The sequence below is a fragment of the Styela clava genome, chromosome 15 (genome assembly GCF_964204865.1).
Source record: "Styela clava chromosome 15, kaStyClav1.hap1.2, whole genome shotgun sequence".
NCBI classification, from domain to species: Eukaryota; Metazoa; Chordata; class Ascidiacea; order Stolidobranchia; family Styelidae; genus Styela; species Styela clava.
This window is the reverse complement of record NC_135264.1, coordinates 11495160-11508675: the sequence shown is the minus strand read 5'-3', so window position 1 is coordinate 11508675 and position 13516 is coordinate 11495160. Positions and strand designations below refer to the sequence as shown.

The window sequence follows — 13516 nt, the reverse complement described above, 5'->3', positions numbered from 1 at the left end:
GATAAATTGGGGAGTCAAACAATAATTGGCTTAAGAACAAATTGAAATAATATAGAATGAAAGATTCAAATTGGTGCTACAAATAAGCTGCGCCATCAAACATTTCGGCTCAACACAGTTCCCAATAATGTTCCAAATTTATTGAAATGAGTGTTTCGGACTTGCACTAAAATTGAGATAACCGACTTTAATTGGTAAAAGCTTTTAATGCTTCAAAATGGTTATTTAAATTTGCGACTGAAAAATTAATTACGGGTCCCCTGACACTAACTGATTTAGCGCAGGGGGTTGAGAGCACCCAAAGAAAGTTTGATGTTACCAAGGCCAGATGTAGTTCTAGTAAGATATGCAATCAGATAAAGCTTTAATGAGACTTAATCGGACAAAGTGAAACTAACAATTTTAAATTAGAAAGTCATATTGAGATTTTATTATAAATTTTTAAATTAGAAGTCGTGGAAGCTTTGAAAACGTAATTATTTGACATTCGAGAGCTTCAATAAGATTTGCAAGCAAGAAGCCAATTGAAATAGTTGAATCTATAATTAGTGACGTAAGTTATTAGTGCAGGAAATATGTACAGTAATACTACTCAGTATATTCCAGAAAGTCCCAGCGAGATGAAGACAAACTCTAAAAATTTATAGGACGTTTTGCAAAGCATGCCTGCGAAGCCTATGTGACAATTTTATGAACGAAAACCTCTTTTGGACATGCTCCCGGATCGAAATCATACAAACTATTTTTGTGAACTAAGACAATATTAGAATACAATACTCAAGACACATTAACGTAGAAAGTGTTGAGATATTTCAAGAATTGTTGTTTTTTAATGATAATTTTTATGACCATTTCAAGACAGAATGTTTTGATACATCTTTTTGGTCGGAAAATGCAGAAACATTAGGATTAAGTTTGCAATTAGCGAGTATATTCCAGCATCGGATCAAGCGCAGAGGCTGAAGGATATATTTATAAGCGCAGCAGCGATTGAAGTATTTATGGAATAGGTTCCCATTGTGAAATATAGGTTTGCTATAGTTTTATTGCTTATAACAGAATTGAGGATTTTAATAACAGGGTGGTTAGCTGAATGACGAAACTCTATAAACGTTGGAAGAGGCATATACATTTCGAAATCGAAATTCGTCTTACTACGGAATGTGAAACTCCCTGTTCGCATTTACTAGAACAAAGAACAATAGTTTTGGGGCAAATTGAAGAAAACTGTTCAATACCAACTTCATTACTTGAAATCGAGATGATTGGAACTGACTGGTACAAATATTCGTTCGGTTACGATTCAAATCTGGAAATAACATCGTTCGCGAAACATATATCGCACATGGTTCCAATAGCCCAATGGAGTCGACACATTTTCTCAAATGCAAAATTCAAAAAGTCCTGGCGCGTTTGAAATTTTGGCAAGAATGATTTCAAGCCTTTACAAACTTCATAATTTACAAATTTTTCTCCTTTGGAAGAAAAGCAATCAATGACTATCAACTCAAATCATTATCAAGACGAATCTCAAATGAAATGATTAATAGTTCTTCTAGTGTCTATCAAAAACGATGTGGCAATGCAATATCAAGATATGAATTTATTTGGAAGATGTTACCTGGGACACAAATACTCTTATATGGTGCACTACTTGGTGCAAAGACCCCCTTGTAGACCAGTCTCATGTCCTTTGTTTGGATGTTTTTATGAAAAGAGTTTGAACTCTGAATTCTTCGAAAAACTTGCTGTTCGTTATCAGTATATATATAATATCTAATGTCAAAACACGGAAATACTTATAATTCACAAAAGAAGAGGCCAGATCTTTGGAAATAAAGTTGGAAGCTTTTGAACCGGTTGGTGAAGCCTGCTTATTTGGGAACCTATATATATATATATATATAATATATATATATAAACTATTGACAGTGACACGCCGCGGTCTCTATAGTAAAAGATTTGTTTTTGGGCCGATGAAAATGAATATTCCTAAATTTTATGTAAAATTCATTTACACTTTTATTAAGATTTGGTGGGCAATATATATATAGGAATTTTGCTCTAAAGATATTTTAAATTGCGCAATCTAAATTGCGCAATCTACATTCTACACTATCTGTTCAGTAGTACCATTTTAAAAACTGATGGGCAGCTCTCTATCGATAATATATTTTTATGTGTTATATTTTATTGCAGGTATATACGTTTTGTATGCGCAACAACAACAATTGTCCCGAACAGGCATCGAAGACCACAGCTTATCCATCGCCAAGAAGACTTGCATGCGATTACCAATGTCAAGGTGATATATCGTATATTTGTCAAGAAGATTTTTAATTGCAAGTTTTTCCTCGAACAAGACAAAATGTATCTTTTTATGACCCACTTACATGGCCCGCTAGTCTAGGAGTGCAAAACTTTTGGCCCCTGGTCTAAAAATCGTGCCCACCCTTGATAAAAAAAACTATTGACACCCGCTCTAAGAATGTTCTAAATTTTTATAAAGTCTATTTTTACCTGCTCAAATTTGTTGGGTATATATATTGGAATATTGCTCTATAATTTTTTCAAATAGCGCGAATCGTATATTAGTAATCGCAAAATGTTCTATACTTTCTATATATATACCATTACACAAACTGATAATCAAGGCTCTATCTATTCTTAAATGTAATATTTTTTGCAGATACGTTTCGTATGCGATTAACACGAACGAAGAGTTTCACCGAATACAAAGTGAAGAACCGACTATGCAAAATTAAGGTTTTAGTTAAATTTTTATTTCAAAATTGTAAACAATATACGGGAAAATAGCATTCTCTCAAATTTATATGTGTATACTTTGGCCTATTTTCGCAATTCTACTGGTTGCATTGAGTTCGAAAAATCACAGCATACACCATCAGAAGTATTGCGTTCTGGACAGCATGGTCATTAGGTATTCTTCGTGGTAATTATGCTGATACCTATTTCCACTCAAATACGAAGGGTATACCATCTGATAGTCGTTAAAATTTATATTTGCGAACTGCATTCTGTTCGAAACTTGTTAATAAAACAGCAACAATGCAGTAGCAGAATATTATTGATACCTATCTGCGAATTTGTATTAATTACTAGGACTGGTTTTTAACTGAATAAACAACAAAGTTATTAAATTTGGTGTAAAATAGCTGTTCTTGGAAAAGCTGCATTGAAGAAATTTACAAATATATTTCATTAATATGTGAATAGTTAAAATTGTGATTAGGAGGAAACGGTTTCTTTGATTCCAAATATATGAGAGATTAAATTCTGCTGATAATCTAACTTTTTATATTTTTCGTTATTGTTTCCTATTCAAACAGATTCAATATGAAGCTAACCAGAGTAAAGAAAACGAAAAAGAAAATCTCGTTGTTGCGCGGATCCTGGGTGGACAAAATAATGTACAACTAAACTACCATGAGGGTTTAACAAGCGCTGACGGAAGCATGATGCCGACAAAACCGATGTTCAACGGAAAGGGTAGTAAATATTTATGTTGGTGACGCTGAAGGGCTCGAATTGAGGATGAATGAACGGAATGGTGTAAGCATTTATTCCTACATGAATACAATTTATGTATTTCAGGTGCTTTTCTATAGTGTTTTTATGTTGAGGTTTCGGAAAATACAGAAGTTGGAACATGACATTGCAAGTTGAATCTGGACATAATGGTTGTATGGCTTCTGATTTGTTGACAATTGATCTCCAAATATGCTGCAATGAACTACGACTTACAGATTTCTTTTTACAGACAATGTTTTGGTTGATATTTTTTGTTGGTGAATTGGGAAATTGTTGAAAATAAAGGATCTGTTGAACACCTGTGTTGTTGTGCCCCTATTTACATGTTTAGCCAACAGGGTGCATCTATCCATTTTTGTTTTTCAGGCTCTAATAACCATTTTCGCTTTGCAGGCTATAACCTTTTCGCTTTGCAGGATATAACCTTTTTGTTTTGCTGGCTATAACCGTTTTTGTTTTGCAGGCTCTAACCGTTTTCGTTTTGCAGGCTATAACCGTTTTCGTTTTGAAGGCTATAACCGTTTTCGTTCTGCAGGCTATAACCGTTTTCGTTTTGCAGGCTATAACCGTTTTCGTTTTGCAGGCTATAACCTTTTTCGTTTTGCAGGTTAAAACCGTTTTCGTTTTGCAGGTTAAAACCGTTTTCGTTTTGCAGGCTAAAACCGTTTTCGTTTTGCAGGCTGAAACCGTTTTCGTTTTGCAGGCTATAACCGTTTTTGTTTTGCAGGCTATAACCGTTTTCGTTTTGCAGGCTATAACCGTTTTCGTTTTGCAGGCTATAACCGTTTTCGTTTTGCAGACTATAACCGTTTTCGTTTTGCAGGCCCTAACCGTTTTTGTTTTGCAGGCCCTAACCGTTTTTGTTTTGCAGGCCCTAACCGTTTTTGTTTTGCAGGCCCTAACCGTTTTTGTTTTGCAGGCTTTAACCGTTTTCGTTTTGCAGGCTATACCCGTTTTCGTTTTGCGGGCTATACCCGTTTTCGTTTTGCGGGCCCTGGCCGTTTTCGTTTTGCGGGCCCTGGCCGTTTTCGTTTTGCGGGCTCCGACCGTTTTCGTTTTGCGGGCTCCGACCGTTTTCGTTTTGCGGGCCCTGACCGTTTTCGTTTTGCGGGCTCCGACCGTTTTCGTTTTGCGGGCTCCGACCGTTTTCGTTTTGCGGGCTCCGACCGTTTTTGCGGGCTCTAACCATGCTTATTACAAGTTGCGTTGGCATTTCTGATGCAAAGCCTGTCTTTGGAGCAGGACACATAAGTGTCTTGTGTGACCATTTTGTTTTAAGGTTACCATTTCTCTTTTCAGGTTTCTTTGAAATTTAAATAGTTGATGCACTCGGATAACTGGTAGAATTGTGTATTATGAAACCGTTCAGATCTGTAATAGAATTGTCGATGCTGTCACAGCTGGCCTAAAGATAATAAAAATACTTGTTTGTATTTTATTTTCGATACACACAGGTTTAAAAACATCGAGTGGAAACTTGCATACATGTTGACAAATTGTGGATATTGAAACCGTTGATGCATATACAGTAAAAAGGACTCGAATTGTTGATGAAGCACATGTGGCATCTCTGGACTTCTGGTGTTAAACCTATTAACTGATGGCAAATCGTGGATGAAACCGTTTATTTATTCAATATAAAAGTTTACTTGGATTGTTGATGAACACGAGCATCACTGCTGGCCTTTCATCGAGTTGACATTTGCGTAATTGAGACAAATTGTGGGAATGGAACTGTTGATTTATCTGCTATGGACTTAACTGAACTGTAAGAGTGCGTCGACTACATAGAAAAAGGTAATGAATAGATTAATTTTGCCATTTTTATTCTTTGTAGTTCAAATTCAAGATTGTTTATAAAAATAAATAAAGTGAATATTTTGACTACTTGCTTCAAATTGAAAAAAAAAAAATCAATTTTTTTTTTTAATAGATTTGCACTGCAAAGAAATCATCATCAGTATTATTGGAATAGTGATTTTGATCAAATTATTGATAACAAGGCACACAACCTCATGGAAACGCATTGGTAAGCAAATACGTAATGCTTTTTAGACAACATAAGCAAGGCATGTGAAGTCAGTATTACAATTACAGTACTTTGGTAACTGTACATGCATTCACCACAGATAGTTTGTTAAAACCAAATTTTTCTTATTCACTTTCAGAAGGGAGACAGAAGCGTTGTGAAACTGAAGTTGACATCAAATCTACAAATTGTCCTTTGGAAAAGACTATAGGAGGTGGAAATTTAAAACATTTTATTTTGTTTATCTAGTTCGCAACTGAAACCTACAAAAATTAGCAGTGGGTATTTGTCCAAAATATATTCACATACTCAGAGAAAGAACATTAGAAACTTGTCACTCAACTTTTTTGTATACCATTGTATTCTGCTGTAGATTGGGCGCTCCAGAAGTATGTGTACCAATATGGTGGTAACTAATTTTGTTCGCGTACTTCTCATCAAGTTGTGTAAAGGGATTGAAACCTAGGCTCATATAGACAGTTCTCTTACTCGTAATAGAACTAAAATAAAGAAAATTAGAATACAATTATGGCATAACCTGGTACACGCACTGTATATTTACCAACTTACTATTTGAAACCGCTGTTACATTAATATTCATTTACAGCTCGACTGTTGTACAAGCATCGAAGTGACCATCACAATCTAAGAGCGGTTCTTCTTTTACGGCATTAAATCCGATCACAACTGAACTCAATTTGGGGAACTAAAGACTGATCAGCCGATTGATGTGACTAGTGGCGCCTCAGACTGATTCTGGGACTCTTGGATCAACTATAAACGCTGAAACTTTGATGACCAAACTATTCAGATAATAATGCCATCTCCTAACTTAAAACTCAATACATTGAGACGATTCCCAACTAACTGAAATTGATTTATGATGAAATATCTTGCCACACATATAAGACCGTGGTAAGATACACGACTGTTGTAAAAATTGATGGAATGCTTAATTATCAGCTGAGGCCCACTATGTATTAAAGCGAACTGTGGGCTCTTTCAGACTTTTTTATATTATCAATATTATGTGAAATTTATTTTGATATTTTGAATCCGGTACTTTATTTTAAGCGGAGTGCGAGTACAATTTAGAGTTTATTCTATTTTTTTAAAATTGCTGTAGGGTTGGGGTGGGCTTTCTACACGGATAGATGCTGTTAACAGCTCCGTGTATGGTTTACAGCAATTTTATTTCCGTTTTAATCAAAATAATAAGGTGCAAAATCAACTGCTATTTAGGCCCAATATAATAATATTAATCTATTCAGTTTGCAGTCGTACAATCCGGTCAATTATCGTTTTGCGGCTTTGCTTTTAAAAGATTTATATCTTTGTGCTTGTCGCTTTTAATGCTATACATTACAAGATACAGTAACGCAGTTATTATGGAAATACTTTTACAAATAAATATTTTTATTGTAGAAATTTTACTTGTTCTGGCGAATCATTTAAGTTAGCTTTATTATACAACAACAAGGATTTTCTGTTTTGAGTAAATATACTCGGTATCGTTATGGGTGCTTCTGGATTTTTTCAATCTGAAATTTTTTTCAATTTTGAAATGAAATTGTTTTCAATTTTTAAAGCAGAAGTGTTGAGCTCTATGTACTGATGATAACATTGATATCTGCCTATTTATCTCGTGTTCTAATTTTTAATTTAATAAAACTACTGGAGATAAGATGACTTTTGTGTAATATTTGGGTTTCATCTGGGCCGTGCTCTTATCAGAACATTTTTTGACCTATTTACTAACACAACAAAAGAGTGTACAAGAGTGGACGTAACTCGCGTCATGTAAGAATTATGTTCACACTTGTAAGTCGGTCTAGAGTAATTTGGTTTGACACTCGAAAACAAACATGTTTCTGTGATGAATTAGAAATAACAGTAGATGAGTGTAGGGCTGACACCCTTTGATAAACAAAACTTTAAAAACGCATATCGTTAACCAGTACTGGAAAATTAGAACCGCTCAGGAGAAATCTTGCACAATCAGTTTAAATGATTCGTTCTGGCACGTTTCTCGTAATCTTCGTGACTTCCGCCCTACTTTCGTACGACTTGCAGACATAAATAAATGCTATTAATTGCAAAATAAAAAATTTTTTTTTAGATTTTCTGAGTTTTTTTACAAAAAAAAATTTAGCAATTCTGCGGAATAATCTTTTCCTCTTTGGTACTTCCATTGTCTCTGAAATACCAAACTCTTCTCGTGGTCTGTCAGAATATTGTAATTCGTTCACAGTGGGTTCGCTTGACAAGATATCTTTCATGATCTCGCTTTCCAAACTGTGTGAGAATGTTATTTTCGTGTCGAATAGAATAAGACTATTCTCAGGACAATTATCGTCAGTATTTCCGTATGACGATTCAGATATTTTTTCGAAAGGGTAAGACAAAATGTCTTCTTCACTCTTTTTCAGACGTGAGACAGATTCTATCTGTTCATTCTCTGAATGGCTGTGCTCCAACTCAACCCTTGTACGTTTCGTAGGTTCGATTTGTCCTGTATCTGTTTTGTTTAAGTGGTCGAGTTTTTCTTTGTCATGAGAATTCAATGGCGGCGATATGGAACGTAACGTAAATATCCTGGGTATAGCGTAATTGTTTTGGTTATTATTGCCCCAAAATGTACATCCATTTTGAACAGCCATGAGCGCAAACATCGCATTTGTACTTTCTTCAGGCCAAGTGACACGAAATGAGAAAAAATCAATCGAACCGTCTCCTTCTTCCCAGAAAGCTACCACATCGACAAAGTTTTCCCATTGATTAAAAGATATTCTGGAGGTTACACATTTCTCATATGTGAGATTACGTACTCCAATACGACCAAGTATTTCTCTCTCGTCCCAAACTAGATCTGTAAGCACCACATTTGTGGCATACACCAAGTTTCTTCTTTCCTCAGTATTTGATAATTGCTGAATGACATTCATAATTACAAATGACAACCAATACAGCTCAAATTATATGGAAATAAAATATTTTTCGAATTTATTATAATTATTCCATCTTTGTGATGTCATAATGGTTGTAGATAAATAAATCTAATTAAAAAGAGAATTGAATCATTGCCTTCTTCAAGATATAAAACGTTCAACCGGTCAAGTTTTTCATCGAAATTCTCAGCACTGGTAGTCAAAGGACTGTTTTACTGTAATTAATTCAAAAATGCAAGAATAATCTTACAGGTTGTTCGGATCCCAAAGTCCAAAATATATTAAGCATAGCCACCAGAAAGCACACTATGGATTGCAATTCTTTTGGATTTTCGCCCGAGGAGACCTGTAACGTACTTTGGTGGACTATGTGACTAATATTTAAAATAGCAGACGTATTATAAGGTTCATGCCAATGAACTCATCAATTCCGAATTTAATACCCTACGAAGAGCAGCCCCGGGCCCCGGATACGTCACTAACGACCTGTTATGTATTCTCAAGCATTTTACACGTTGGGGTTACACATCAAAAAACAAACAAGCAAATAGTGTCATACTAAATCTTTCGTGGAATGAGGCCTAATTAGACAATCTTTTCAGTTACATCCCAAGTAAGATCAACGTTGTATTCCTCTTAAGTCATGCTTGATCGTGAGCTAACCATGATAGTAAACAATAATATCACTATCTAATCATTGGTCACTAACCAAGAGTGAGAATGAGTATCTGGCCTCATTGTTTCTCTATTGTAAATTGGCTCTATCATGAATTGGCTAACTCTTTTTCTCTGTTTCTCTTTAATACTGCCCCTTTCTTCTCTTTAGACCTAAGAAAAAAATTTTGCGCGCGTGCCACATTTCAGTTCAGGGTGTGGTAGCGTGAGGTTGTTTCTGCGCTGGTCTGCGCCAGGTAAGGAAGGTCGCAATACTATTAGTTGTCAACAATGCTTCGACAAGATTAATGTTTATACTGTCGCCTATTTTTCAACTCCATAATCTTAAGCTAGGTTTTAAGAGTTCATTATTAATAGTTAGTTGTATGGATAGAACTCAGAAACACATAAAATAAAATGAATGATGCTCCAGAAATATGCGCACCAAGATGTCGTACAACCTGAATCCTAACCGGTACACATATACCATTTTCAGGTTGTGCGCCATCTTGGTGCGCATACTTCTGGAGGTCCAAATGAATTTTCTTAATTCGATACGCTTTTGTTTCTGCCATATTCATATTTTTGATTGTCATTTTGAGTGTTATATGATTATAGTTTCTGTAATCTTATATTTTCATTGTACATGATTTACTCAACGTGCATTTTGTTTTTATTTTGCGCAAGCACCTCGTTCCTAGTTTATAATAAAATTATTTACGTTAGGCCTTCATGGCACTTTTTGATGTAATGTGAGCTGCTGAGCTTCTCGGAACCTATATCCCTTAGCTGTTGCTTCAAACGACAATTTTCCAATGCATTTTTTTTGCTTTTAATTGGTTGCGCTTGTTTGACACAAATTCGCTAAGCTATAAAGTAAGTCCTAACTAATACTCTAAATTACAGGCTTGAAGGGGAAGAAAGAAGAGAAAGAAAACCTATATCGACATATGATATCGACACGATTGATGGTCGAGTCACAGTTGACCGATGTGAATGGCAAGGTAAGTAGGTAGTTGGTCATTACAACATTACATAGAAGTTGAACATTTCCATCATAACTTGATTATAAAGCAAAGATCTTACAATTTTCAATCTATTCACAGGGCTTTGCAAAGATAAAAGATAATAAAACTGATGGGGATCTAGTGAAAACGAATCGCTGTAAATTGACAGGTTGGTTCTATTTTCTGTTTCATAAAAAATAATTTTATTGGAAGCGAGGGCGTATATTGTTGGCTCGTGTTGTTTGTGAAATGTATGCTGTTGAAAAATTGAGCGCATCACTAATAACAAAATTTGAAGTTACTTTCGCGTACTCGCGTTGTGCCGTGATTTTAACCCTTCAATTTGGACGGTCGGGGCCAGAAATTTATCTATACGTATAACACAAGTTTTAATAAGATTTTGCAGTTCATTTGCCACAAGTTTTAACACCACAATATTGTTGAGTATTCCAGTTTGTTGTTAACGTTAAAAAATACTATACTGCTGTACACTTCTGAATTTAGTCTTCAGTCTTACACCATAATATTCTTACACCGAATGTTCCTTTTTTTACAGAAAACATACGGCGAATACAAAATGAATTTTTGAAGCGAAATGGCAACTGCAGCGTGTCATTTGTCCCGGGACAAAGTTACAATTGGTAGGTTTTCCTTCAATGTATCTAAGATACTGCTTCTTGGGTCGTGCTTTGATTCTAATATGCAATTCAAAATTCTGTTCCTAATATAACTTGCTAAATGTATCTGTTGCTTCAAGAAATTATTATTCTGATTTTATATATTAATTACCGAAAATTTCTAGTATTATCCATCTATTTGTTTTGTTACAGGATAGGGTGGACAGAGAAGAAGACACATGACGCAACTATGACCACATTTCTCAGAACAATATAACTGAAAGTAAGTCCTTGTCAACACAAAAAAATCTTGTAGCTTAAACCCGAGATATAATTTTCATGCACGAATAATAGAAATAGGGTCATTTTTTCTTTCTGTCTTTAACTTATAATTATTTAGCGCTTCCGCCCGGTTTTTGTCATCCCAGCCACGAAGTATCAAGATGTGCTCCGTATTTTAACATTTCCTTTGATGGGCAAGGTCGACCCAGTTTATTCTGCACCATATATCAATCTACATGTACTGTTGAGCATTTCATTAGTCTTATGCATGATAACTAATTATCCTCATTTAATTTCAGGTATTAATCTAAGAAGAAAAATGAGTTATAGCAACGAAGAATATTGAACGAACCGTCGCAAGGAAAGAAACTGTTTATCAAAGTTTGCAAATACAAACTGTACTGAGCATTTTTGTATCAACTATTCTCGTATTCACATAGATCGTTTCAGTTTATTGTAACGTAGCATGGCGGAGGAGTCGACTTGATTTTAAAATCTGCTGAAGGCCTATTCAATATTTACGTTGCTATCTTCTGGCCCAACTGTCTAATGTTATGGAATCCTGGCATCTAATAAACTCCCGAAGCGGACACATTTCGTTTTGATTTTATAATGATTCACCCCTTGCACTCGTAAAAATTGTGAATACTTACTTAAATGCCAAGTTCTACCAAAACGTCAGATTTCTGTTGGCTGTTTATGCCGATTAACTTGAATAAATATTAATTTCGTTCTACAATTTCTGAAATATATCCACCCAAAATTCACCCTGAACCTGAAATTTAGACGGCCTCATTCTCGTGATAAAAAAAAAAATTACGAATGTATTTTGATTTCGTTTTACAATTTCTGAAATATATACCTTCGTCACCGCTTCAGTCTGGCGATAGAAACTAAGAGTATTATACATATGTATATGTATATATTATAATTTTATGCTAATTGAAAGATCTCATCTTGGCTGCAAGTTTTCCAGCCGAATTTTAAACCTAATTCTAGGAATATATTGTGAGGGTAACTGCCATTCATTATTTGTTCACGTTGTAATATGTTCATGTTGGTGCGTGTTTACTGTTGTATTTATCTTGATATCTTGAATTTTGGTGGTTAATGAAGTGTTTCATCAGGATGAACTTGAACTTGAACTTGTTTGTGATAGTTTGTGATATTTTTAACTTGTGCTTCGTTGAAACAATAAAATATTTCCAAAATCGTGACATTCTCAAGTTTCATTCCGGACAGGGAAAGTTTGACAGGCATAGATTAAATTCTAAAGGGGAGGTTACAGGGCAGGAAGCGCTGGGGCGGGTGCAGCAGGTACGGGCGGCCGGGCGGGCCCGGAGGGCCCGCGATCCTGAAAATCCTGGAAAATTATCTTCGGCCGAAGATAAATTATTATGTTTGGATATGTATGGCCCGATGATAATAACGGGATTTTTAGGTAAATATTATCTATGGCCACACTTGGCCAATGATAAATAAAATTCGTCCAAATGATTATCTTCGGCCACACTTGATCGATGATATTTTTTTTTAATTTTGATATTTCAAGGGTTTGACCTTAGATTTTTGTCGATTCCGGCTATTTTCATCAGATTATTGTCAATATTTGAGGGCTTCTACACCTCTCCATGACGTCACCCTCATCTGTTTTTTCATAATAGTAGATCCAAAGTTGTTGTTTTTTAAAAGACTTCATTGGATTCGAACTTTGGACTTAAGTTTAACTCAATGCGAACCTAACCACTACACCACAACAGTTTTGATTATTTAACTCTAATACTTACTCATCAAAGGGGTAATCAACCTCATTTCAGAGTCTTCGTGCCCACGCCTCTTGAAAGATAAGTATTAGAGTTAAATTGGTTATCACTTAACATTATTGTGGTGTAGTGGTTAGGTGCACATCGACTAAAATTTGAGACCAAAGTTCGAATCCAACGAAGTCTTTTGAAATATATCGATTACAAAATATTGGAGGTGACGTCATGAGAGGAAGTAAAGGTTTCAGAGTGATAATTATCCGATGAAAATGGCCAAAGTCGACAAAAATTCAAGGTCCAACCCTTCAAAATGTCAAAATCCAAAAAAATTATCATTGATCAAGTGTGGCCGAAGATAATTATTTGCGCGAATTTTATCCATCATTGGCCATACGTGGCCAGAGATAATATTTGGCTGAAATCCCATTATTATCCTCGAGCCATACATATCCGAACATAATAATTTATCTACGGCCGACGATAATTTTCCAGGATTTTTTGGATCGCGGGCCCGGATGCCCGGCCGGGCTGGGTCGCCCGTACCCGCTGCACCCGCCCCAGCGCTTCCTGCCCTGTAATCCTCTTCTTAGATTTAATCTATGCCTGTCTTAACTTTTCCTGCCGGAATAAAACTTGAGAATGTCATGATTTAGAGGATATTTTA

General features: G+C 35.4%; 2 protein-coding genes and 1 long non-coding RNA gene across 4 annotated transcripts in view; all 3 read left to right on the top strand.

Moving 5' to 3' along the window:
• The window catches only part of LOC120333860 (uncharacterized), a 149355-nt gene extending 144984 nt beyond the window's left edge, over positions 1-4371 (top strand). The window contains exons 1-3 of one of the 2 annotated variants that reach the window (XM_078120626.1): positions 1991-2305; positions 2690-2766; positions 3351-4371. In XM_078120626.1, the coding sequence (XP_077976752.1) occupies positions 2179-2305; positions 2690-2766; positions 3351-3533 (387 nt within the window). In that variant the 5' untranslated portion in view covers positions 1991-2178 and the 3' untranslated portion in view covers positions 3534-4371. Of the gene's footprint in view, positions 1-1990; positions 2306-2689; positions 2767-3350 lie in introns of those variants that run through there. The other variant, XM_078120627.1, reaches the window with a different exon arrangement.
• Positions 4372-4526: 155 nt separating this feature from the next.
• LOC120333862 (uncharacterized) lies at positions 4527-7247 on the top strand. The gene is made up of 4 exons (XR_005568313.2): positions 4527-5349; positions 5486-5581; positions 5721-5795; positions 6189-7247. It is a non-coding gene; the product is annotated as an uncharacterized LOC120333862 (long non-coding RNA).
• Positions 7248-9443: 2196 nt separating this feature from the next.
• On the top strand, positions 9444-12265 carry LOC120333853 (uncharacterized). Its single transcript, XM_078120591.1, has 6 exons — positions 9444-9537; positions 10090-10187; positions 10290-10359; positions 10747-10831; positions 11021-11090; positions 11389-12265. Exons 1-5 carry the CDS (start codon positions 9492-9494, stop codon positions 11082-11084), a joined length of 363 nt encoding a protein of 120 aa, XP_077976717.1. The 5' UTR covers positions 9444-9491; the 3' UTR covers positions 11085-11090; positions 11389-12265.
• The last annotated feature ends 1251 nt before the right edge of the window (positions 12266-13516 follow it).